At 43.3% G+C, this 27,356-nt stretch overlaps 2 protein-coding genes across 3 annotated transcripts; one reads left to right on the top strand and one right to left on the bottom strand.

Annotated features, from left to right (window-relative positions):
* The first annotated feature begins 13,615 nt into the window (after positions 1-13,615).
* On the top strand, positions 13,616-23,926 carry LOC311125005 (cilium assembly protein DZIP1-like). 2 transcript variants are annotated; one of them, XM_084199094.1, is made up of 19 exons: positions 13,628-13,728; positions 14,534-14,677; positions 14,996-15,595; positions 18,019-18,103; positions 18,444-18,580; positions 18,702-18,848; positions 18,972-19,097; positions 19,180-19,242; positions 19,402-19,530; positions 19,813-19,861; positions 20,082-20,132; positions 20,377-20,436; positions 20,901-21,058; positions 21,284-21,488; positions 21,802-21,970; positions 22,234-22,643; positions 22,824-22,951; positions 23,122-23,284; positions 23,375-23,545. In XM_084199094.1, the coding sequence occupies exons 2-19, from the start codon at positions 14,675-14,677 to the stop codon at positions 23,452-23,454; spliced, it is 2,763 nt and encodes a 920-aa protein (XP_084055220.1). In that variant the 5' UTR covers positions 13,628-13,728; positions 14,534-14,674; the 3' UTR covers positions 23,455-23,545. The 2 variants fall into 2 exon arrangements, with proteins under 2 accessions (XP_084055219.1, XP_084055220.1); XM_084199093.1 differs by lacking the exon at positions 20,377-20,436 and having other exon boundaries at positions 13,616-13,728; positions 23,375-23,926.
* Positions 23,927-24,165: 239 nt separating this feature from the next.
* Positions 24,166-26,264, bottom strand: LOC311125003 (claudin-10-like; the record flags this gene model as incomplete). The annotated part of the gene is made up of 5 exons (XM_084199091.1): positions 24,166-24,337; positions 24,450-24,557; positions 24,660-24,741; positions 24,820-24,981; positions 26,033-26,264. 5 exons carry the CDS (start codon positions 26,262-26,264, stop codon positions 24,166-24,168), a joined length of 756 nt encoding a protein of 251 aa, XP_084055217.1.
* Between the last annotated feature and the right edge of the window lie 1,092 nt (positions 26,265-27,356).

Genomic DNA, 27,356 nt, shown 5'->3' with positions numbered 1-27,356 from the left:
CACCCTCATAATCATTGAATATCTTTGAACTCGATACCAATAAAACCATGGGGATAATCTACGGTACTCTACTTGTATTATCCCTATGGTTACGGTACATCCTAAAGCTACAGTAAGAAGTACGGGATCAGGACCAACAAGAGGACAAATGTACCAATAAAAAGACAAGAAGATTAAATTATTGTAATGTCAAGCAGAACCCAAAAATAAAAACGGAACAATTTTTATTTTTTTATTTTTACTATAAATGTTTCAGTGCTTCCACCCCAAAATGGAATAACTCAGTTTATAATGTGTTTATAAAAATGTATTGTAAGGGGTCATATAGCCCTCTGTGAGGATAACTACTGCCTGTTAAAGCTTTCAGAAATGTGCAATTTCATTTTCAACAGGAACATGAGTGCGAGGGGGGAAATTGTTCATATTTTTAGTCAAGCTCCTTGTCTTCTTAATCAAGCTTTTAGCACGCTCTATTCAAAAGAGAGGCTAATCATAGTATTTCAATACAAATCATAACGATTTTTAATCAGTGTTCATGCTGGGTTGGAACAAAAGCCTGCCCTTTGCAGCCTCTGAGCCTCTGTTATAGAAATGTAGTATAGGCAACATTATTCTTTCAAACCTATCTGACCACTGAATTTAATTCTGTCAATGTGCACTTGCATCTCACACTCCTGTCCACAAACAGTTTAGGCTCTGATTAGGTACAGGAACAATAATCAAATTGAGACCCCTTACCGTCGGTTCCTCTGAGCATCCTTCTTGTCTTTCTTGTTCATCACTGCAGGCACGCAGTTAGTGAGCTCGGTCCAGTCCGCATGCAGACCACAACTCCAGCCAGTAGTAAACCTGGAGAAAAGCCAGGACTCCGCTTTGCCCGGGCGGTGACAGGTACATTTCTTCTGTCCGGGCATACAATCACAGGGCTGCTCGAGGTGAATGTTTCTGACAAGGTGCCGTCCGAAAGTAGTCCCACCGGTCTTCTGGATGTGGAGGAACACTATAACGTCATCTCCTTTGATGTTGAAGTCCACGTGTCGCTCAAGGTCTCCGTCAGTCAAATTTAATTTGGACAGAATTTTTGAGGCACCCTCCTCGTCCAGCCCTTCTTGGTATGCGTAAATGTCGTCCCCCGAGTGATATTGGCGGAATATTCCACTCAACTTTTCCCCAGTTAGGAAGCGACAAGAGTTACTGCCGGTTGGACAAATGTACTGATAGCCTATCATCAAGAAGACCACGGCCAGTATCGGAATCAAAATGAGTTTGTTGGATTTATCCTCCATTGTGGGTGGTGAAATAGTCATGCCATTGATAAATGCGGTAACATAATGTCTCCAGCCACACCAAATGCTCTAACGCCTCGTGCACCCTGCTTCATCGTAGTCTGGATGGTTACAGTTGTCAAACTTGATGTCTCCGTTGGAGCGATGCACAGCTCTCTAGACAGGCAGCCTATTTATTTCCAGCAGCAAAATGTAATTATAAACGATTCCCAACGCTGTGCCAATGTTTCGTCTTCTATTGTCGGAAGCAAGGGAGTCATTTGTGAAATTTGAAAAGGAGACATAGCCTACCCGGGGTAGCCTATCTCACGAGCGCCCAGCCGATTCAGCATCTTCTTCTACAGCGGCTCTGTCCGGATGCGGCAAGTGCAAGCTCCCATAAATGAATCCCGCTGTCATTAGTAGCATAACCACCAGGCACACACGCACTACCCATGCATCTCTCTATAGCCTACCGGTTCACTGTTAATTTGAAACCTTTGCGTCACCACGACAATGTTTTTAAATAATAATTTTGTGTCGCTAAAGGCCGGCTCTTCAAGTCAGCATCTCGCCAACAATTGTTCATGTGTGCGCACGGCAAGAAATTGAAAGCGGGGATAGAGAACCCGCTGCATATAAACCAATCATTTATTATCACTTGCTGTAAAATCAACCAATCCATGAACATAGCCTACGTGAAATACCCATTGGCCACCATAACAATATTCGCACTAAAACCTTACTTTTTCAGCCAATCCAAACGGGGTAAACATTATAAGGCCTAAATGCCTACACCCGCCAGCCCCATGAATGGAAATCAAATTCCTTTGCGGTCAGCTTGCAAAGGAGTTTCTGATGTCAAACTTCTGGTTTATCAAATTCCTAATAGTAACTACATGACTTTCAAACAAGTTGTATCTCACTGCATTAACAAATGTCGTATGTCTTCTTGGTTTTAAAGTGAGCCCTGTGCGGACCTGAACTGTCTATACTAGGCTATAGCGTTTCAGAACCATGGACAGGTCCAATAGCGACAGACAGGGCCTAGATTATAGTATACAAAGCAAAGCACCTTTGCAACCACTACATTAGTGTCTGTGTGTGTGTATGTGTGTGTGTGTGTGTGTGGGTGTGTGCATGCGTGTGTGCCAGCGAGCGCAAGTGGGTGTTTGTGCAATCATTTCCTGATGATTTTCATTGCAATGCACCTCCAACATTACAGCCTTTTCCAACATTACACCATAACCTGCATAGCCTTGCAGGACAGTGTGCATAGCCTACTCTTGCAGGACAGTGTGCATAGCCTACTCTTGCAGGACAGTGTGCTTGTATATAGTAAACTATCATGCTGTTCTCAATCTGCATCATAAGTGCTTCCACTAAGCTTTTTAACAAATGCATGTTTCTTAAGCTTTTATACCGATCTCAAGCTTGTGTTGTGATTTGCCTGAAACACCCACCATCAAAGGCTTTTATGACTATGTGGTGAAGCACTTTAGTATTCCATCCTCTTTTTGCCGTGACTGCTCCAGCAAATGACTCCTGCACTGTCCTGTGGTAACATAATCACAGCTTTGATCAGCATCGGAAAATGTGACATTGTGGTTTGTGTCACTGCAGCCAGGAGAACAAAGCCATAAGCTGTGAGTGTTAGAGAAACACATGCCAGGGCTTCAGTGGTGAGAGACTGTGGATGACACAGCAGAAGTTGTGTTGTAGAAAGGGTTGAAGACTACAGCTGTGACCTCTTATAGAGCAGAGATCACCACTGTTAGGGGACCACACGCAGTTTAATGAGTTCAAACATAACACCATAACAAACTATACAGATAAGTTCTCGCCATTTACCTCTCCTCTTTGGTTGAACATTGGCCCACTTGCCAAACTGTTTGATTTTCACATGGACACTTTTGAACAGATGTTTGGGAGTTGGAGCCATTCCCAATGCTACAATCATTGACTACAGCCATAAGATTGAGCTGATGTACATTACTCTATAAGGTTGGGGTCTAATTATTCAATTGAATCCAGTCTAATCAGGAACATAATTAAAAATTCCAGTCCTGGTGACTGTAAGCATCAACATCAGCCATCCCAGCTAACAAATGTTGGTTCTCAGAATCGTTATGGGAACGTTCTGTGCTAGCTGGCTACTCCCTTGGCACCAGTCCCAGTTAGTGAGGTGTGGTAAAGAGTCTTGTAATCCTGTGGCTGTGATGTTTGTAGGGCCTAAGACTCAGACAAGCAGGCAGCGGTATGAGGAACAACCCCTCAGAGTGCAGACTCAGCACAACACCTCACCGCTGATATACAGCCCCAACGGGCACAGGCGACTACAGGAAATTAGAATAGGGTTTGTATTTTATATATATATATATATATATATATATATATATATATATATACAGTAGCAGTCAAAAGTTTGGACGCACCTACTCATTCAAGGGTTTTTCTTTATTTTTACTCTTTTCTACATTGTAGAATAATAGTGAAGACATCAAAACTATACCATAACACATATGGAATGATGTAGTAACCAAAAAACGGTTAATATATTTTAGATTTGAAATTCTTCAAAGTAGCCACTCTTTGCCTTGATGACAGCTTTGCACACTCTTGGCATTCTCTCAACCAGCTTCATGAGGAATGCTTTTCCAACAGTCTTGAAGGAGTTCCCACATGTGCTGAGCACGTGTTGGCTGGTCATCCCAAACCATCTCAATTGGGTTGAGGTCGGTTGATTGTGGAGGTCAGGTCATCTGATGCAGCACTCCATCACTCTCCTTGGTAAAATAGCCCTTACACAGCCTGGAGGTGTGTTGTGGATCATTGTCCTGTTGAAAAACAAATTATAATCCCACTAAGCGCAAACCAGATGGGATGGCGTATCGCTGCAGAATGCTGTGGTAGCCATGCTGGTTAAGTGTGCCTTGAATTCTAAATAAATTACAGACAGTGTCACCAGCAAAGCACCCCCACACCATCACACCTCCTCCTCCATGCTTCACGGTGGGAACCACACAAGTGGAGATAATCCGTTCACCTACTCTGCGTCTCACAAAGACACGGTGGTTGGAACCAAAAATCTCAAATTTGGACTCATCAGACCAAAGGACAGATTTCCACCGGTCTAATGTCAATTGCTTGTGTTTCTTTGTCCAAGCAAGTCTCTTCTTCTTATTGGTGTCCTTTAGTAGTGGTTTCTTTTCAGCAAATCGACCATGAAGACCTGATTCACATAGTCTCCTCTGAACAGTTTATGTTGAGATGTGTCTGTTACTTGAACTCCGTGAAGCATTTATTTGGGCTGCAATCTGAGGTGCAGTTAACTCTAATGAACTTATCCTCTGCAGTAGATGTAACTCTGGGTCTTCCTTTCCTGTGGTGGTCCTCATGAGAGCCAGTTTCATCACAGCGCTTGATGGTTTTTGCGACTGCACTTGAATAAACTTTGAAAGTTCTTGTAATTTTCCGGATTGACTGACCTTCATGTCTTAATGTAATGATGGACTGTCGTTTCTCTTTGCTTATTTGAGCTGTTCTTGCCATAATATGGACTTGTTCTTTTACCAAATAGGGCAATCTTCTGTATACCACCCCTACCTTGTCACAACACAACTGATTGGCTCAAACGCATTAAGAAGGAAAGAAATTCCACAAATTAACTTTTAAGAAGGCACACCTGTTAATTGAAATGCATTCCAGGTGACTACCTCATGAAGCTGGTTGAGAGAATGCCAAGAGTGTGCAAAGCTGTCATCAAGGCAAAGGGTGGCTACTTTGAAGAATCTCAAATCTAAAATATATTTTGATTTGTTTAACACTTTTTTGGTTACTACATCATTCCATATGTGTTATTTCATAGTTTTGATGTCTTCACTATTATTCTACAATGTAGAAAATAATAGTATGTGTGTCCAAACTTTTGACTGGCACTGTATAGATATATATTTTTAACACTCCCTGGAATCCTGAGATGTGAGGACAGATCATGTGACTGTTTTCATTCATGCTCTGTGTATGTGTTGTATTTCTGTCCTAGAACTGGATCACATTGAGGGGGTACATCACATGTCCTCTCAGTTTCAATAGTTATGAGTACTTCTGGTTGAAGAGATCCAAGAGAAATCCTCATTGGAGAGCTGAGATGGCCCTCCAGGAAGTGACATCTAACTCCATAGGTGCATGAATCACACACTGTGCCATTCGCCTTGGCTGCAAATAACTGACTGTGTGTGTGTGTGTGTGTGTGTGCATTCGTGAGTGTGTCTAGCACATAAATGAGTTAGATAGAAGCCCTTTGCTTCTGTAAAGACCCACAGCCCTGTGGAGCTCCAGTGCCAAGCTTCCGCCCCCCACTGTCCCCCATGGTCCAACCACACAATGGTAAAGCTCCCATGTCTTCCTCTTGGGCATGTATAAAAGCCTTCTCGCTCATGCTCTGCCCACCAAGGTTACTATGGCAGTTATGATTGCTCTGTGCGCCAGGAGGGCCATTAGCCACTCTCCTGTCTCCGTGACTTGTAAGGAAATTGGGGTTGTTGGAATCTGACAGGAGTCTGTCACCTCAGCCTACCAGCGAGAGGAAGTACTCACCCCTGCCACATCCCGGACTGAGGCCACTCTACCTCTCTGCAGGGGCATAATCACATGTGAAAAGGCCCACAAGTAATTGTTGTCCTACTTGTCTATTTAAAGCTAGAATTAAACTAGTTGAAACGCATGTACTGGCAGCTTTGATACACTGTATGGCGCAATCCATGGACTAACAAGTATCAGAATCCTTCCTGTGAATTAATGCATCCATGTTTTTTTAACCTCCAAATATGATAATTATAAGTGCTGCTGTGTGAGATAGAGAGGTTAGATGTGTCATCAAGTGTTTCTGACAGTATTTTACCTCCCTCTATGTCTCCTGCTGTTGATATCACAGGAGCGTTCCAGTCCTCTCTGCAGACAGACTCTGGGCAGAGGGGAAATGATCCATTGTAGTAAGGGCCATTGTAGTAATTCCTTGACCGTGTGGTGCTGTTACATTGATTGAGTTACGGACATAGTTGAAGGAGATAATGTAAGATTTCAAGAAGAAAATAAAGACAAAGTGTGAAAAGAACTCAACCACATACAAGTTCTTTTGATCATATTCTTTAGAATTGTTGTTGAATAGATTTTCAGCCATGTACTGTATATTACTGTATATGTCACATTTCAAAGGATCCATTTAAAGTGGATCAAAAGTGTGAAGCTGTGAGAGTGAATTCTCAGGTGTCCTTTTGCCTTGGCCCTGATATAATTCTTTGAAAGATATGCCAGTGTTCATTATAAATCGCGTTATAGTTGTGTAATGATGGATGCATTGAAAAGAAGGTCTCATGTGAAGCCATAGATGACTCCATAATGGGTGAAATGGGATACATAACAGTATTTTGGATTAGCATAGGATTCCGATAGATGTATATAGCAGACCTGGGTTTAAATACTATTTAAATTCTTTCAAATATGAGCGTTTGCTTGAGTCTGTCTGAGTGGGTGGGTTTGCAGTTTTGGCAAGTTCTTTCATGCACAGATAAAGTCTTTGAAATTATTTGAAATAGTATTTGAACCCAGGTCTGGTATATAGGATGGATGCATAGACAGGTTGGTTGTTTAGCAACAAAACCGAGGCTTGCGCAACTATGGGGAAAAACAGACAGGGTTGGCTTAGATTGTTGACAACATGTAAACTGTATTTTGTCTACAATGTTTATTGAGAGCATAAATAAATTAACACAATGAGCACTTGTTGTCTCTCAAATACATTGTTACAGTTGTTGGTTAGCTAGCTAACACATTTTTGCCATATTAGCATTGACATGAAATCAGTCAAAACACCTCAAAACAAGACATCGTAAGTGGCTGAAACGAGCCACTTACGATTCCCCGCATGGCAGTTTCTTGTCATGCTTGCTAGCAATCAGCTAGCAATCAGCTTACCCATCTATAGGGAAGGATATTCATTGGATGCAGAATAGGATAGAGACTACACTCACTGGCGTTTCTTGGTAATGGTAGGGCTAAATACCTTGATCTGTGTGTGTGTGTGTGTGTGTGTGTGTGTGTGTGTGTGTGTGTGTGTGTGTGTGTGTGTGTGTGTGTGTGTGTGTGTGTGTGTGTGTGTGTGTGTGTGTGTGTGTGTGTATGTGTGTGTGTGTGTGTGTGTGTGCGTGCTGGCGTGCTGAGTTAACCCAGGGTGCCGCCTGAGTCAAGTAGGAAGTGGGAGCTGTGCCACACAGACCCTGGCACCAGAATAGCCCTCACCAGCCAATGTGTTACTCCACCACTAAAGACTAGGGCCGACATTCAATCATCCCATAGCGCTTCAAATCTCACAGAAAGTCAACAATATTTATATATGTTGTTAAAGTCATATCCCAACTACAGTATATATAAAAACAAAATGTGTATTTGTCTAAAAGGATTTTCTGTTAATACAGCTGTTATTACTGTTGTTTTCCCCAAAGCGGTATGTGTAATAATGTCAATGCATTAGGGTGGAATTCATGCAGTAATATGTGTGGGTATTCAGGACTTTAACAAGCAACTTGGGGAAGAAAACAAGGTGAACACAGCCTGTGGATCTGGTCTGAATCACAGAAAGTCATTATCTACTGAAAACACCTTCCCTAGAGGAGGAGCAAGGAAGCTTCAAACGGATATCTTAATATTGGAATGCAGTCACATTGCACAAAAATAGGAGAATTGCACAGGGAAATCTTTGAACGCTTGTTATGCCTGGGCTGCTTAGGTAAGTGCATTGGACAACTGTACATCAAAGCCTCAAAATATTCAGTGAGCAGAGCAGAAATGGTAAGAAAAATATACAAATGGATTAGTCATCTCCCTCCGGCCATAAATATAGTGAATCTCATCTTGGCACATTCCATAAGGCAGCCAACAGTACATTCCCTGAGTGACATGTTCCACAGCGACATGGTGTGCATCCCAAATAGCACCCTATTCCCTATATAGTGCACTACTTTTGAGCAGGGCCCATAGGGTTCTGGTTAAAAGTAGTGCACTTTTAGGGAATATGGTGCCATTTGGGATGCACAATGGTGAGAGCTGACATAAATAGAAAATAGAGTATGTTGTGTCCCCAACACCCCTTAGTAGGCTAGATTGTAGGTTAAGCAGAAACAAAACTTCAAAAAAAAAATTTGTTGACCTTTAAATGATTCATGAAACCAATTATATTAACATAAAGGAGCACATTGTAATGATTATTTCAACAAGCAGCAGTTGGAACGATGAATGAATGATGCAGCTAGTGCTCTATTTTTCAAGAACAGTGGTTGAATATCTAGAGAGGTCTTAAAACATGACTGCTTCAAAAGGACACCTGAAGTAGATGTAGGATACGTCCCAAATGGCACCCTATTCCCTATGTAATGCACTTATTTTCAAAAGTAGTGCACTATATAGGGCATGGGGTGCCATTTGGGATACAACAGTATACTAACCGTGTTCAGGTATATGTCTGTTATTATGCTTTCGATTGTAGGTGCATTATAGAACTGTCTGTTAATTTATTGAGACAGCTACGAGTTCAGATGAGTCATGGAGATCAGTGAAATCTCATCCGGCCCGAATGTGTGGGCAGTTTCAAACCAATTTGTATTACAGTAGTATCTGAAAGGGCTGGAGCAGCATTAATATGCTATGTAAGAAGATTGTTCTGTGATGATGACCTTTCCCTAAGCACTAAGCCTTGGAAGATAATGTTTGATAAAAAAAAAGAGAATGTGTAGAGAAAGCTTAATATGTGAACTCCAAATAGGCCAGAGGACAGGTTTTTGCTATCTCCATGATCACAGAGCTACCAGCCCATTTGGCATTTAAACACATGTCTGAGATAACATCCTCTTCTCTTCTTTTATGTTTTCCACTGGCCTCTAGAGAAAATCTCTGAGCCTTTCTAAATGTCAAGTTAAGTGCTTTTCTTGTCCTGGTTTGACAGGAATGAGATTCCTTCTCTGAATTGGGAGAGAATCAGGCTGGAGAGTTGCCAGGGACTATGGCGGATATCGCCCTTTCAAATCTACACCCTTTTTTGTCTTTCAACCTATCAAATGAAGATCGCAACTGATGCTCTCTACCTGCACACTGAGATAGAGAACTCAAGTATTTCCATTGAATAGAAAGTGGAGCCATAGGATAACTATTTTTTTTACTAACATTCCTAACTAGGTACATTGATATACAGTATGATCTATGTTAATATATGGCGATGTCCACTGCCCATCTCCCTATTGCATAGCAACAGCCAGTACTCAAACACTTCCCCTCCTGCCATGCTGGGCTCACTGCAGTTGGGTGATCTCTCTATCTCCAACACCAGGTTGATGCTGTACAGACTTTACACAGTGAGTTACATTGAGAGACTGAAAGTCTGAAAGCATTGCATCACATAAGTCAAGAAGACACCCAAACACGCTCAGCGGTTTGATGGCTCTTTAATGTTTTATTGATTAAAAGCTGTATAACTGAATATTCCGGGAAGACAAGCAGGGAGGAGCCATTTAGAAATAACTACTGCTTTTAAAAGACGTGTTATAATGAGATGATTACTTTTTGTGTGCTGGAGCCGGGCCAAAGGGAGAGAAACACAGCTTTATGTGATGTCACATGACATAAAGCACAGGGACCTATCGTCGTTAAGAAGACGTGCCCCAGCCTAGATTTACAACTACTGCATACAGGGCAGTAAACAGCAACCTTGAGATGCTTATTGCACTGATGTAAAAATAACCATCATCAGAACCGGTGAGTGCTACTCACTAACATACAAATGATACTATTCAGTGTTGCATGTAGCACTATCTTGGAAGATGGTGAGAAGTTCTCATGTCTCACAGTTCCTCCATGAGTGTTGGAGCCCACCTACACTCTTTCTTCATAAAAAAAAAAAATATATATTTCACCTTTATTTAACCAGGTAAGCCAGTTGAGAACAAGTTCTCATTTACAACTGCGACCTGGCCAAGATAAAGCAAAGCAGTGCGATAAAAACAACAGCACAGAGTTAGATATGGGGTAAAACAAAACATAAAGTCAAAAATACAACAGAAAATATAAATGATATATACAGTATGTGCAAATGTAGCAAGTTATGGAGGTAAGGCAATAAATAGGCCATAGTGCAAAATAATTACAATTAGTATTAACACTGGAATGATAGATGTGCAAGAGATGATGTGCAAATAGAGATACTGGGGTGCAAATTAGCAAAATAAATAACAATATGGGGATGAGGTAGTTGGGTGGGCTAATTTCAGATGGGCTGTGTACAGGTGCAGTGATCGGTAAGGTGCTCTGACAACTGATGCTTAAAGTTAGTGAGGGAGATAAGAGTCTCCAGCTTCAGACATTTTTGCAGTTCGTTCCAGTCATTGGCAGCAGAGAACTGGAAGGAATGGCGGCCAAAGGAGGTGTTGGCTTTGGGGATGACCAGTGAGATATACCTGCTGGAGCACATACTACGGGTGGGTGTTGCTATGGTGACCAATGAGCTAAGATAAGGCAGGGATTTGCCTAGCAGTGATTTATAGATGGCCTGGAGCCAGTGAAGAAGAATTGAACACTGTGACACACCCATAGGGACTACCATAGGTCCAGACAACAGGCCCTCCGATTTGACACATTGAACTCTATCTGAGAAGTAGTTGGTGAACCAGGCGAGGCAGTCATTTGAGAAACCAAGGCTATTTAGTCTGCCAATAAGAATGCGGTGGTTGACAGAGTCGAAAGCCTTGGCCAGGTCGATGAAGACGGCTGCACAGTACTGTCTATTATCGATCGCGGTTATAATATCGTTTAGGACCTTGAGCGTGGCTGAGGTGCACCCATGACCAGCTCGGAAACCGGATTGCATAGCGGTGACTCTTATGAACTATCTTCCCTTCCTTATCGCTGACCAGCGTTGGGCCAGTAACCGAAAAGTTGCTAGTTCACTGGTTCGAATCCCCGAGCCGACTAGGTGAAAAACAATCAGTCAATTTGTCCTTGAGCAAGGCACTTAACCCTAATTTCTCCAGGGTCGCGGTCAATAATGGCTGATCCCTGGCCATGACCCCCACTCTCCGAGGGTTTCTCAGGGGGAGCGGTATATGCACAAAACACATTTACAATTCCCACCACACACTTATACAGGTTACACACTTGTACATGTGTAAAACAGGACAAATATAAGCACCCCCTATTTGACCTTTTGTTTGATGACCAGTGATATAGAACCAGGTTGGAGATGAGAGAAAACATCAAGACCTTTCACCTTCCAGGAAAGGATAGAAGAAGAAACAGCCATTTTAGTGCTCAGTCCTAGTCCACATGCAGCATACAGGTACCTCTCCCTGCCTCTTACCTCTTATTACCCTTGAGACTCTTGGTAATCTCTCTATTTCTATCTCCTTCTCTCTCACACTCTTAGAGCCTTCTCCGGCCTAGCTCCAGGAACGAATCACGTACAACCTGTGTACACAGAGTCCTCGGTTCCCAGTGAACTTAGCAACGCGTGTTTGTGGGTAGACAATAAAAGGATCTGTGGGTTGCCTCTGTCCTCGTCGCTGTTTCCTTTCATGTTCTCTTCCTACGAGGTCGAGTCACCTCACTACACTGTATCTAAACCCTCCTCGGCTCGCCTGTCAAAAATAGACAACAAAGTGGCTTGGATGAAAGGAAAAGGACCATTTCTATAGAATGTTCAGCTCTGAGATACTGAAGAATTGTTATACTGCATTCACTAGGCTCGAGATATCGAGAAAAGTGGAGGATAAGATGCATAGCGATGACAGTGCAGTACTCGATTGTCTTGCACTTTCCCTTGTCACTCAGCTTGATAGTTGCTGAAGTGGCTCTGATGGTTTCACCTTCCAAAGAGCTCCAGACATCACCAATATCGACCTTTGGAGTAAGCATCTAATGGGCCTGTGGTCAGGCGCCTTTGGGTGAAACTTGGACCTCTACGCATCATCTTCAACATGTTGTCCTTTTGCTGAACTGTGGAATGCTTCATTAGGATGCCACACCACACCAGTATGGGCTTCATGCCTGCTCCTGGACAAGCCCCTGAGAGAAAAGTCTCTCTGTCTGTCTGCCCGGGGCTATCCTGTCTGTCTGTCTGTCTGTCTGTCTTCAGCACTGTCGAGGGGAATTAAATCCTCTATTTATTAGGACCTCTATCTGCTGCTAGTGGTGCAAACTGGGGACTGACCAGGGAAATATGCCAGGAGCCACTGCTCAAATAGCGTCTACTGTCAGTCTACCGCAGCAGTGGCACTCCAACAGCAGGTTCAGCACTAAATGTTATCTCTCTTCCTTCTTTAAGCTGATGTGATATGAAAGGCACTCTTAAGATGGAAAGGACGAGTTTTAGGATAATCCTACTATCTAAACTCCCTTGTTAAATGCACAATGTGTGTGTGTGTGTGTGTGTGTGTGCCTGCGTGCATGCCTTAGTGTGCTGACTGGCACCGATTCACCCCACAGTGTCTTTCTGTCTCTTTTAACAAGGAGGTGCTGTGTTCTCTCCCTGCCCCCACAGCTGTTTGGCCTGACTGCCCTCAACTAAAACAGCTGACATGTTTCCCCTTGATAATAGTGAGTTAGATGTCCTATTGTCTGTGTCATGCTAATAATAGTGTGTAGAGAATTGGTGGGTCATTGACATTGCACTCATGTAAATAATCTCAATATGGTCTTATTTTATTATGACACATCTAGACTGTGATTCCAAAGGACCAAATGAACTAGAATTTGTCTTACAAAATTGATAAAAGTATTATAATATAATAAAATCAATGGGGATACATTTTGCCAGAAATACTAGGCTTAATGGACCAAACAGTAACTATACAGCCTTACCTTGAAAATGCCTCGTGCAAGTGATGCATAATCATAAAACATTAAAAATAAATCGATTTACTACTGACATCTTCTGGTAGAACAAGCCACACATCTCTGTGGGTAAATTCATAATCTACACCACAAGGGGGAGTCCTTAAAACACTAAAAACTGTTCACGAACGAACACAACCTTGAGCGCAGCAGCCTGTTCTTTGCGCCGTTGTTTTTCTTGCCTATAAAAACAACGACTGTGGCTAAAAAGTAACGGCCAACAGCCAACAAAATGTTAAAAGCACTGTGGCTCTAAATATGCATATGGTGCATGCAATTGCGTATTCAGGGGGATATTAGACTAACACCCACATCTTTTAATCCCTCCTTTCCTAAATCTCAGCAGTTTGAGTTCCCTAATTCCCTTCCCCCTCTTTTGAGAGGGGAACACGATGAGCAGAGTCTTTGGAATGTGTGCAGCAGCTGCTACGTCATCGCGGTCTCTCCAGTTTCACTCCATCAGTAGATCTCGCAAAGCTTGAGTCTCCTGGAAAAACCGTTTTTATGGACTTTAAAAACGTTGCGGACGGTACGTTTGACTTCTAACTAAAACTTTGAATTTGATCAGAATGTTATTGATTTTATGAAATAAACGCAAAAGCACATGCAAATGAAGTCCATGTTCAACAAGTTCGTTTGCGGCTAAATTAAATGTCCGTTAGACAATTAGCTAACTAACTTATCTAGCTAGCTAGCTGACAGTAGAAGTACTTACGGACTGAACTCAACTCCATTTTGGAAAATACAGATGTGTTGGCTAGTTAATTTACCGGTTGCTATTTTGCTAATGTTTACAAAAGAAACGTTACTTAGCTAGCTAAAGAACAACAACGCTAGTAACTAGTATAGCTTAGTTACATTTATAGCTAGGTAGCTAACTAATCATTTTATGTTGCTGAAATTAGCTAACTGTATCCGTGGAACTGAAGTCCAAGCCATGAACAACAACATGCTGAGTTTTCAAAATCCAAAAACGATTTCTCCACATGCGTTCTGTTCTTTTGTTGGGCTCAACTTGTCCCAACTTGAGCTGTTGAAGCACAGTGCCCGTAATTTGAGAGGGGCAGCCAGTAGTGGGTGATGCAGAAATCTAGCTTCCAAAGAAGTTAGCTACCAATCAATCAATCATATTTATTTGGTTATTTTCTTTGACAATACATTAGTCTACATTTGATCTGGGGGGGGGGGGGGGATACACATATCAGATCCGTGACTTCACAAAAACATTAAAAACATCCAGTTCGCGAGGATGCTGTTGATGCTGCAGTCGCGTGCATAATTGAATCATTTAGGATTGTTTAGGTGCAATATTTTGATAACATGTGTCTCCCCAGGGAGCCCGTAAAGTGGGACGCGCCGGTCTGTCTCCATGGTGATCGAGAGGACGCCATGCCTCGGTGTCGCGGCGTACAGCTGAAGGGGGCGTGCACCAATAGGAAACGACTACTCGTTCTCTGTGTTCAATCTCATAAAGGATGGTAAGGACATCACGGCGTCGACTCGACATCAGTAGAATTGGGTAGATTACCGTCGAATACGTATGTAATGCTGAGCCTTTTTGTGTCATCATATGGTTCATTCATGTTCTAAGTGGTGGAATCCTTGCTTTTTTTCTTCCATATTCTCCAATCTGTGTTCATGCTCTTGTTATATTGCTATGATACTTGCAGAAGGTTTGTTTCTCCCTGACCTTGATTGAGATGCTGCTTTTCTAATCTGTAGCACACAATAATCTCTTCATTGTTGTCTGTCACAAAAAAAAGAATAACCGAGTATAAATGTCTTGTCTTTTTCAGCCATTTTACAATAACGTCTATTACCCGTACCAGCCAGAGACCCAAGGGACCCACTCATCAGCTGGGATCCCCTCCCTCCTAAACTCCCCCCTGAGCCAGCCCTCCTCCAGCAGCCGGTGTCCTCCAGCACCACCACCAGCCATGTCTGCCTCCACATCCACCACCATCCCGCCCTTCAAATTCCGTCCGCGGCGCGAGAGCGTAGACTGGCGCCGGATCAGCGTGGTGGACGTGGACCTGGTGGCCAGCGAGCTGGACTTCCAGACCCTGCAGGAGCACATCACAGGGGTGACCTTCTGCAACGTGGAGGGAGAGCGTTGTGTCCGCTGCCAGAGCCCCGTGGACCCGGCGCTGCTCAAGCTCTTCCGCCTGGCCCAGCTGACAGTGGAGTACCTGCTGCACTCCCAGGAGTACCTGACCCTGAGCCTGGGGGCGGCCGAGGAGAGGCTGCAGACCCAGGCCCGCGAGCACCAGCAGCTCCTGGCCCAGCAGCAGAAGCAGGCGGACCAGGCCAAGGCACTGAAGACGGAGCTGAAACAGAGGAAGAAAATCATTGCCCTCAACCAGCAGGCTATGATCAACATGACCAATTGCCATAAGGTACTGAACACCTCCTCACACTGCACACTTCTTCTCAGTGTCGGTTTCCATTTGCATTGTACAACTGTCAGTCCCCCCACCCCCCTTCCTCCTGGGTCCCCCTCTTAGCCATTGTTCCCCAGGTGGTATTCAGAGCTGCTTTAGCTTTGTTCAATTGTCATTGTCAGAAAAGTGAGAATGCTAACAGGAGGTAATCTTTGTACATATCTACCTCAATTACCTCGTATCCCTGCACATCAATTCGGTACTGGTACCCCATGTATAAAGCAAAGTTATCGTTACTCATTGTGTATTTATTCCTTTTAATTTTTTTCTCTGCATTGTTGGGAAGGGCCCAAAAGTAAGCATTTCAGTTAGTCTGTTAGTCTACCTATTGTTTATGAAGCATGTGACAAACACAATTTAATTGGATTTGGTTAAAATTAATTATTACATTTAAATCAGATACATAGTATTGGAAATAGGTTCACCTCGTACTGTAGCTGTAATGTGGCCACTTTATAAGGATTGGTATACGTAGTCATTATCAGCCTTGTTTTGGGACCTAAACAATAGGATTGTGCTCTGAGCAGATGGCGTCAGCTGGTGATAATTAGACCTACTTCTTTTAATCCACTTACAAAAGGGTGGCAAGAGCCGTAACCAAAATGACTGAACCACACCCCCACACCCTCATTCATGTTTCCATAATGACATTGGTCTCGTGTCAACAGGACGTTTTGATGTTCTTCTATTTTCTGCTCCAGAATTACCTTTGTTTCCACATTGAATGTATGCATTTATTGTACAGATGTAGAATAGAAGGATATATCCTTATATTTTTTAATGGCATTGCTGTTGACCAGGGCCCAGCTGTTGCCAAGGCAACACCTAGTTTTTCATATGACTGAGCATTGTTGCTAGGTGAGAGTGCCCTCCCCGGCTAACAGGCGTGTTGATAACCGAGGCGTCAATTATTGATGGACCACCATGCATCTAAAAATAGACCTAGATGTGTTGATTGTTTCACACAGGTACTCAAATGTTTTGCATCAAGCTACATTTACAGATACAGAGTGTATCTGATACACAGTATCTAGCCTAATTGTCTGTAAAGCACAGAAATGTTTCCTAAATTGTAGTACTTTTATCATTCAAGAAACGTACTGCCTATTTCAGCCTGTGTTGTTAATGCAATCTAGAAAATGAAAGTTTTAGTCGGCTTTTTTTTTTACTGTCTCACACATCAAGACACAGCAAACGGATGCCAACAGATACACAACTGCCTTCATTCTATCAATGACCAGACCTAATTCAATTTCACTAGCGATTTCCAAAGTTATTCCAGAGCAGCAATCCAATTACACAACATAACAACAAGGGTCTCTGTTGTAGGAACCACCACTTCCCCTGCAGCATAGTAGAGCACCAGCACGCGGTGCAACAAGGTATCGGTAGCAGTGCGGTTAAATTTGAATGAAGGCACAGATGCAGGCTGTGTTGGTGTCGGGCGTTAAATGTGGCGTGTGATGTGGTTGCTCCAGCGTTTAATCTGCCCTGTCTGTGACTCCCCCTGTGAGCTGGAGCGATGTGACGCCAGGCATACGGGGTGTATCAAGTCACTCACGCTATGAAGATCTGTCTCCCATGAAACAGTCACTAAAGCTTATTGGTAGATGGTATAGTCGCTATGAAGATCTGTCTCCCATGAAACAGTCACTAAAGCTTATTGGTAGATGGTATAGTCGCTATGAAGATCTGTCTCCCATGAAACAGTCACTAAAGCTTATTGGTAGATGGTATAGTCGCTATGAAGATCTGTCTCCCATGAAACAGTCACTAAAGCTTATTGGTAGATGGTATAGTCGCTATGAAGATCTGTCTCCCATGAAACAGTCACTAAAGCTTATTGGTAGATGGTATAGTCGCTATGAAGATCTGTCTCCCATGAAACAGTCACTAAAGCTTATTGGTAGATGGTATAGTCGCTATGAAGATCTGTCTCCCATGAAACAGTCACTAAAGCTTATTGGTAGATGGTATAATAATAATAATAATAATATGCCATTTAGCAGATGCTTTTATGTGTGCATACATTTTTACGTATGGGTGGTCCCGGGGATCGAAACCACTACCCTGGCGTTACAAGCGCCATGCTCTACCAATTGAACTATGTAGATCTGTCTCCCAGGAAACAGTCACTAAAGCTTAATGGTAGATAGTATAGTCGCGGCTTGAGCTTTGGGTTCAGATGTGTTAATTTTATACACACAGCCCAAGTAGCCTATTATGAAATTGGACTTACGTTTTATCTATAAGTGAAGGTAGCAAACAACATGTATTCAGTTCATTGATTCTTTGCATGAAAAACTTTGCAAGTTGCCATGGTTCCAAGTTGAATGTACTGTAGATGAATAATTACATTTCTTTTTCTTTTCCTTTAGTGTCAACATTGTGATAAAGCCTTCATGAATTCCTCCTTTCTCCAGAATCATATGCAACGTCGCCATCCAGACGAGTACGACAGCCGTAAGTCAAGAGAGCTTTAAAAGGTTTGATCATCAGTTTAAAGAGAACGGTAGGGAAAGTAAGGTAAGAAGGTTTGATGCAGCCAACCACCCTGTCTCTCCTGACAGTCCCATAAGGAGTCCCAATGGTATGGGTGTCCCCAAGCTCACCACAGTGTTCCTACAAGGCCGGAAAACCAGTTCCTATGACATCCCACTCTAGATTGCAGCAGCAGTAGACATGTCATTCACTCCCACACCGTCTAGCAGAAAGAGAGAGATTTATCTTTGAGCCCGGCCCTGAAACAGCAGTTAGGCTATCTTTTTCTTCATGAGTATGTCTCTGTAATTGTCTCTCTCAGAGTTAAGGACAGGCAACCAGAGGAAAGTGAAGAGCATTGCCGATGAAGAGGAGATCAGTCGGCTGAAAGGGCAGCTGAGTAAGACCACATCTGAGCTGGAGTCACAGAAGCAAGCCCTCTTGGCCAAGGCCTCTCAGGTGGGACAATAGGAACCGTGCTTGTTTCCATGGCGTTGATCAGCTTCGTTATTGAATGCAATGTTTGCACTTTTGCATTTCTTTAGAGGTTTTGACCGTTTTCATTCCCTTTCATCTGTAGGAAAGAGACCAGCAGTCCATGCACCAGGATTGGATGAGAAAGCTAGAGAGATGGAAGGAAGAAGAACACAGGAAGATAGAGGAGATGAGAGACGGTTTCCGGAGGGAGATAGAGATGCTTCACAACCAGAACGCTCTTCTTCAACAAGTTAGTCCACTACTCCATTTGTCAAAGCACTGACTTTCATGGTTCTGTGTCCAATTCAAACTGATGCGTTGGTGATTTGGTGCTGTAAGTCAGCAAGGTTTTTGTTTGATGTGATCTGTACAGAAAGTGGACCTCCAGAGGACCAATCCTGAGAGGAGGCCCAGTCCTGCTCCCCAACAGACTGACCAAGACATGGATGAAAAAAACAAGCTTGTGGTCCAGAAGATGGATCAGAAACACAGGAAACTGGTAAGCAGCTAAGCAGTGCTTCTTATCTTTAAATAATTCAAGTTGTGATAAAAACATTTATCAACAATTTATTTTGTTACAGGAGGAAAGGTTTACATCAAAAATTGAAAAAATGAAGGCTAACCATGAGAGCGAAAAGAATCAGGTAAGATATGGATGACGTATCTGTGACGTTTTCATGAAGAACACTGGTTAACAGAACTACTTGTGAGTTCTGTTGAATAGTTCATTAAAGGTCATCAGAGAGCCTTGAAAGAGGCTGTGTGCTCTCTAACATCTATGTCTGTCCTATGTCTCTTCTCAGTGGCAGGATCAGTTTAGCAGGTTGGAGTCGTCTGTGGTGGAGTGGCAGCAGCAGAGCCAGAGGCAGAAGGAAGAGAGTGGCCAGCGGCTTCAGGAGCGGGACCTAATCATCCTCTCTCAGAGAGAGCAGGTCAGTTCACTCACCACCGGGGCAGCTGGGAATATGAGGAAACGAGGCGCCTGCTCGGCCCTCATACAGGAAATCCTGGATTGACGGCGCCGGATGGACGTGTCATGTTTTCATACGCTCATATAGTGTAGTCGACAGGGCCGCTCTGACTTCATAAGCATGTTAAGGAGTTCACTTAAATTAGATTACGCCATTGGGGTTCAACAGCAGGGGTTGAATACAAAACATAAAATATATATATAATTTAAGAAATGTAGCTAATTGTACTGCTTCATTTCACAGATTAAGCACATGTCCTCAAATCCACCTACTAAAGTAGTTGAAGTTCCAGGTATGCATACTTTTTCTTTGACTTCATTTTTTGTACTACTATGTTTATATTTGTTGAATTTGGATATTAGCTTGAATTTGGACATTAGCTTGAATTTTGATATCTTGAACTTGGATATTAGCTTGAATTTGGATATTAGCTTGAACTTGGATATTAGCTGTTTGTAGTTCTGTAAATAACCTGTTATTACAGACTATTGTTCCTACTTTGTATGTTTCAGTGATCATAACAGCCCCAGCACCAGAGCCTAAACCAAAGAGAGTAGTGAATGGTAAGTTGTTAGCAGGAGATTCTAACAACTTAGCTCAGTCAATCTAGACATCTGCATCCTTTTGTTTAGAGAAAAGGTATGCTAGCATGTAACCAGACTGTTCTGTCAACGATCTCTCTCTCTGTTGATCAGACCTCCCATCTAGACACCATTAGTGATCAATGTTATAGTGCCCTCTACCTGAGTTCCCTCCTCCTAATTCCCACTCTTGTCTGACCTCTGACCCCATGTGCTGTCCAATCAGAGCAGCCTCCCTCTGCTCCTAAACTGGATCCTATAGAGGAGCTGTCTGAGGAGGACAAAGGTAACACAGTCTAGACGGCAGCAGCAGCGTCTGTCTGCTCGATGCATGCTCTCTGCATGGACGTGTCAGTCGGTTTGTGATGCCTGCCATGTAGTCAGTCGAGTCAGTCAAAGCCACATTGGCCCAAAAAAGCATCAAGATGTTCTCCTCCTCTGCCTGTCCCTCTACAGAATCCTGTGGCTGTTAGCTGTAGTTACATCTATGGCACGGGTCAATGTAGATGGAAGAAGGGAAGCTGATATGCACCTCTCTTTCTCTCTTTCTTTCTCTCTCTCTCTCTCTCTCTCTCTCTCTCTCTCTCTCTCTCTCTCTCTCTCTCTCTCTCACTCTCTCAAATCATTTTCATGCTTGTCCTCTGAAACTACAAAGGCGTCAGTGTTATTTTGAGTGTGTTATCAAGTAGACTAATGAGTTACTAAGTGTATGTGTGTAACTGTTCTGTACCTGTCTGGTGCTTGTCATAGACTGGTCCAGCGTGTCTGAGAAGAAGCCTGTTGTTGTAAAGAAGCAGCCGTCTCCTGTGACCAGTGTCCTGAGGAAGAACCCCAACATCAAGAGGGAGCTGCGTCCCGCCCTGGAGCAAGCACTCCTAGAGAAGCTTGAGTCCCTGGGAGTCAAACCGGTACGTACTGTACCTTCATGAGTACAAATACACAACTGCACCTTTTAACATCACACTCTGTAGAAGATCTATGCCGTCAAAGAGTGAGCCTGACAGAGCCACCATCAAAAACGTAAAACAAATTGACTTCGCTAATAGACTTGAGGGATCATTTGTTTCCCCAGTAAAGAGAATCATTATGATAGTTAAACGTTTTCCATTTTCAAAATCTACACAACTCTGTAGGGGCTGAGGGGACTCAGAGCCAGCGAGTACAGTGATATCATGGCTAAGGTGCGCTCAGAGAGAGAGAGTGCGGCGAGGGACATTCCGGACTACTGGCGTCACCGTGAGGATGTGACTCACACACTGCGTCTGAGACTGAAGGACAAGAGGACGGGGAGTGACTCTGCCCCCGAGCAGCGGGTCAAACCCAAACAACCCACTCAAGGTACATGTGGGGAGTATGATGTCTTAGAACCTTTAACTCATTCCAGAATGTTAATGTGGTTTTTGCTGAGGGGTTCAAACCAAAGACACATTTCAACTCGTGGGTCTATTCCATTCTCTTGTGATAGTTTTCTGGCATGCTGCTGGTGACATAAAAAAAAGTCCCCCCTAATCAATGTAACATTTAAGCCATAAGCCTTAAGCTCCTCGCAACATGAGTCATCTTCGTCACCATTTTAACCTACTGAGGCCTTGAGACGTCCTCAAACTAACTAATCAGCTAACTGCTGTTGTTGTTCTGTCCCTCCATACAGTGACCCAGGCCAGACAACGGTCCAGCAGCCTTTCCTCCAAGGTGACCCAAGTGATGTCAGGACCACCAGCAGCGCCTGCCAAACAGCTGCAGACGACCCCCCAGCCTGCCCCCCGGACCCTTACCAGTACCCTGCCCAAGACCACCCTGCCCAAGACCTCCACTCCCAAGTACGTACCTAGTCAGAATCTCCTGCTGTTTGTCTTAATGCATGCCAGATAGACACTATGTCTAAAGAGACTACCTCACCACTGGCTTCATTTATGTGGTATCAGTTTCTTATCACGCCAAAGATATCGGGGTACATAGTCTGTTGCATTGAGAAGGATACCATAGAAAGTTAGTTGTCTTATAAGCTGTCTCTTATTACCTTATAAGGAAGTGATTGATTGTATATTCTTTTCAAATGATGATATTGCCTTTGTCCTCATAGGACCCCTCCCTTCAGCTCAGACGACGAGTCATCATCAGAGGAGGAGTCTGAGGAGGAAGAGGACGAGGAGCCACCTCACAAACCCAGACAGGAGCAGAGAGTCCCTCATCACGGAGCCTCCCAGCCCAAACCAACACAACCCAAGACCACCCCCCATCACAAACTCACCCAGTCCAAACCGGTCCAGGCCAGATCAAGCCAGCCCAAACCGGTCCAGCCCAGGACCACCCAGGCTCAGCCATCTAAACCCCAGCAGCCCAGAAGCACTGCGGTCAACACGACCAAGACGGCAGTCACTGTGGTAGAGAGCGAGGGAGAGTGGACAGAGGGGAGTGAGTTGGAGGAGATCGACACACAACAGCTCCAGAACTACAAAGACCAGAATGGGAACGTACAGAAGACTACAAACAGTAAGAGGGACTTTTGTTGTTTTTACTGCTGGTTTACTCCTTTGTGTGGTATTAAGTGCTCATTTCAGATAACAACACGCATGCCCCAAGTCTGCAGCCTTTTCTTTTTTAATTGTGTGTGTATTGATAACTGTTGCCATATGTTTTTATGTGTTGTGCTGACCATATTTGTCTTTCCAGATAACCTGGTCAAGGACTTGACTAAGAGCCTGGAGAAGCAGCTTGCAGACAGAGGACCAAAAAAGCCACTAGGGGGAGTGAGCACCTTACCAGAGTGGAAAGACAAAGATGTTGTACGGGAACTCAAGGTGAGAAATCCTCTCTAGTCTCCTCTCTGCAGTGTCATCATCAACTCAGAGTAACATAAGACCGAGAGAACAAACAGAAAATGTGCGGACGTCAGAATGTTCCCATTACCTTTAGTATCACACACTGTAACTGGAGCTTGTCCAGCTAATCATGTTATGTGGTGTTTCAGTATACAAACGAGGAAGATGAGGATGACTGGGATATCTCCTCGTTGGATGACCTATCGGTATCCGCCCCCGTGGGCAAGCCCACCGCCCCTGTGAGGAAGAGCCTGGACTCAAACAGCACTACCAGTGTCTGGGGAACCTCCACTGGGAAGGGACAGAAAACAGGTCAGTCTCACTCACTCTCACAGCCCCGGCTCCATTCAGGTCCCTTTATCCTTCACCTTCAGCCTCTGATGATGTTTATCCATTCCCCAGGTCTGAATGAAGCAGGAACCGGCAGCACTCTGAAGAGCAGCCTGGTCTCTGTCAGCGACTGGAGTGACGATGATGTATAGCATTATGGAGGTGATACGGGTTTACAGTTCTAGAATGATAAAACTCAATATGATGTCCATAGGAATGATTTGGAAGACAAATATACTTATACATGATTTACGATGCTGTTAGAATATCACTATATCATATAAAAGAGACTTAACAAAGAGATCATCTATCTCTGCTCAGGACACAGTGTATCTATAGAGATATACACCTATGACAGTGGTAGCCATCTGCCTTGTGGCAGTTTTCAGTGTTTTTATTTAATATAAAGATGATATATTAGCTATAGATAATTGTCACCTTAGAGGTTTTATGAAATGTGATATTGCACTCCATGTGAGGTACTTGTATGATTTGTGTCAAAACAATTTACATTAAATGTGTAAGACATTTGTGTGTCCTATGAAAGAACAGGTCAGAAAATGTGTTTTTGTATATAAAATATTTATACATGCTATACAAGCAATAAAACATTTTTTAAAATTCAAATGAAAACTTTAATCTCTTTCCTTAATGTCAATTCAGTTCAAAATGTTCAAAGGAAAACAGTGTAAACGGAACACAGTTATATGTTAGTAAAACAGTCATACAAAGGGTATCTTCAAGGTGTAGGTGGTGAGACAGTTACCAAATCAAATTGATTCAGTTCCTACAATGTTTTCATGGTATCTAACGACCAATGATATGAAGCAGTGTATTTCCTGCAGCACAGGAGCTACTGCAGCTCACAAAAAATCGTCCCTGCTATATGTCCTAGTTGTCCTGGTCTTCCTGCCGGCTCTGCTCTCTTGGAACAATTGTGGCATTGGAGTCACTCTGGAAGAGTTTGGCATCATGAATGTGCGTCTGGTCTGAGCTGTGGCATAGGATCTAGGTCTGCGGGGCCTTTTCTTTGAACTGGAAGACGGAGCAAGAGAATTGTGAGATGATGAACGAATTCGACACAAAATATATTCCTCTGATGCAATCTATTGTCTGAGTGAAGCAGGAATTTTGTGGAAGGTATTACGTCGAGCGTAGACCCTCCTTTCCAGAGAAGAAACTGAGTACGAAACCACCGGTGATGAGCAAGAGCGAGCCTCCCCAGCCAATAAAAACCGCTGCTCCGATTTCAAATCTGAAGAGCAAAAATGAGAATGCATATACTGTATACTTAACTACTTGAAACCAATGTTGTTCTAGTGTGTTCCAACAGTCTCACTGAAAATTATCCACTCACTTCTGTGCCTTGAAATTCGGATCCACAAACTCTGATCTTACTTTGTTACCCCACAAGGAGTACACAATCAGGCCAGCAAATCCTAGGAGGAAAACGGCTATTATCATCATATCACTAATCACTTCGGTTACTAATCAAGTACTCCATAAACATATCTTACCAGACGTCAGATAGGTGATTCCCCCGGCGAAGGTGACCCGTGCGTTGGCGAGCTCTGACCCTCCAATCTTGGTGCATTTCATCCCTATCAGTGTGAGGACTCCAGCGAAGAACCCAAGGATGACAGAACAGATCGACAGAGCCCTAACCGTGTGGAGGAACACTGATGCAGAGAGTAGAACACTCAGTTAAACAGAGGAAGCTACAGTACAGGACTACAGTTATGTGTTATATACATTTGAGTATACCAAACATTAGGAACCGCTTCCTAATATTGAGTTGTACCAAACCCCTTTTGCCCTCAGAACAGCCTCAATTCATCAGGGCATGGACTCTACAAGGTGTCAACAAGTCCCGTGTGGCTCAATTGTTAGAGCATGGCGCTGGCAAAGCTAGGGTTGTGGGTTCGATTCCCATGGGGGACCAGTATGAAAATATATGCACTCACTACTGTAAGTCGCTCTGGATAAGAGTGTCTGCTAAATGACTGAAATGTGAAATATATAAATGTGTCAAGCATTCCACAGCGATGCTGGCCCATGTTGACACCAATGCTTCCCACAGTTGTGTCATTGGGTGGTGGCCCATTCTTGATACACACAAGAAACTGTTGAGTGTGAAAAAGCCAGCAGTATTGCAGTTCTTGACACAAACCGGTGTGCCTGGCACCTACTACCATACCCCGTTCAAAGGCACTTAAATCTTTCATCTTGCCCATTCACCCTCTGAATGGCACACATACACAATCCATGTTTCAATGGTCTCAATGCTTAGAAATCCTTCTTTAACCTGTCTCCTCCCCTTCATCTACACTGAAGTGGATTTACCAAGTGACATCAATAAGGGATCATAGCTTTCACCTGGACTCACCTGGTCAGTCTATGTCATGGAATGTTCTTAATGTTTTGTGTACTCAGGGAATGTTGGAGTTTGTGGATTCCACTCTATTGGATCACTACTTCCATCTGCAAAATGTTGATCATGATGTTTATATTCATACTTCTGCTCTGCCCCATTGTCTGCCTGTAATGTAGTACTGCATAAGAGCATATGCTAAATGACAATCAACTGCACCGAACTGCACTGAAGATCAAGATATCAACCCTCCAAGTTGTAAGCATCACTATCCAATCATGTATCATCAGATGCACAGTGTCCATATTAGGACAGAATCACACATCCATGGAAGTTGTGACAAGCTGACCAGAACATACCTGGTAGTGCCAGCATGGAGGGGTACTCTTTGCAGTCGGACACCCCCGTGGAGTCTGAGACACAGTCCTTCCAGAGGCTAGAGAAGTAGATGCCGGTGGTGAGCACCATGCTGCCCACTTCAGACCAGGTCCAGTACTCTATAGCCAGGGTGGAGCAAACCAGAATCCAGCCAGCCAGACACGACACAAAGCAGCCTATCTCCATATACATCATCACCGTCCTGTGCTTCATGATGATGGTGATAAGGAGGATGCTCTCCTTGAGCTTGGCAGTGGTTCCGAAAAAAATATATAAATGTATGAAGAGGATTTACCAGAGAAATGGGTGTAGTGAACAAAGCTGGAGTGAAGTTCCAGAGCCACTAAGGGATCTTTGGTCATTGGAAGTCGAGGTGCAGCCAGACACTTGCATTGTTATGTCACTGATGCCTCCCAGTCAAGCCAGCATTGTGGAAGTTTGCCTTATCTCACAGGGTTTTGCTCAGTAAGCAAACTTCTATTTTCCCATGATCCAGGGGGAGATAGTATCAGGGATGGCAAGTGATGAAACTGGTTCCCACCCTCCCTCCCCTCATATGGGGGTTTGACTAGGTCTCCCTCTCATAGCCCTTTATCTCAAATCACAGTGGATGAACTGCTCCATCCCAGCTAAAGTCACAACATAATGATGCATGTAACTGATTCATATCAGTATTTTCTGGACAAACTGATAATGATCTATGTAATGTAACCTATAGAGTAGAGCCGTGGAGAGTATCCTAAAGTAGATCTTTATTGAACAATTTGTTTTGCTACAATAATTAAAATACACTGCTCAAAAAAATAAAGGGTACACTAAAATAACACATCCTAAATCTGAATGAATTAAAAAATCTTATTAAATACTTTTTTACATAGTTGAATGTGCTGACAACAAAATCACACAAAAATTATCAATGGAAATCAAATTTATCAACCCATGGAGGTCTGGATTTGGAGTCACACTCAAAATTAAAGTGGAAAACCACACTACAGGCTGATCCAACTTTGATGTGAAGTGGACAGTTTGATTTCACAGAAGTGTGATTGACTTGGAGTTACATTGTGTTGTTTAAGTGTTCCCTTAATTTTTTTGAGCAGTGTATAATTTTTAAATGAAAAATAACATTAAAATACACATGGAACAGTTACATGTGAAAAACTGAAATCACAGTACAACATGTACATGTCCCACGATCACAACCATGTATTCACTGTAGAGGTGGGACTTGTTGGATCCCTTTGGCGCCTGTGACTGTAAGGACTGTTTTGATTGGCTGTTTTCTCTAGTTGAGAATTGTCTGGT

Source organism: Coregonus lavaretus (genome assembly GCF_964263955.1).
Source record: "Coregonus lavaretus genome assembly, contig: HAP1_SCAFFOLD_5222, whole genome shotgun sequence".
Classification (NCBI taxonomy): Eukaryota; Metazoa; Chordata; class Actinopteri; order Salmoniformes; family Salmonidae; genus Coregonus; species Coregonus lavaretus.
Note: the sequence above shows the minus strand (reverse complement) of the source record. Positions and strands in the feature narration are given on the sequence as shown.

Bases quoted from the DNA above. Each gene is read 5' to 3' on its own strand.
- LOC311125005 (XM_084199094.1), top strand. The intron at 19,862-20,081 runs GTATGCATACTT...TGTATGTTTCAG, and splicing joins TAAAGTAGTTGAAGTTCCAG to TGATCATAACAGCCCCAGCA. The intron at 20,437-20,900 runs GTAACACAGTCT...TGCTTGTCATAG, and splicing joins GCTGTCTGAGGAGGACAAAG to ACTGGTCCAGCGTGTCTGAG.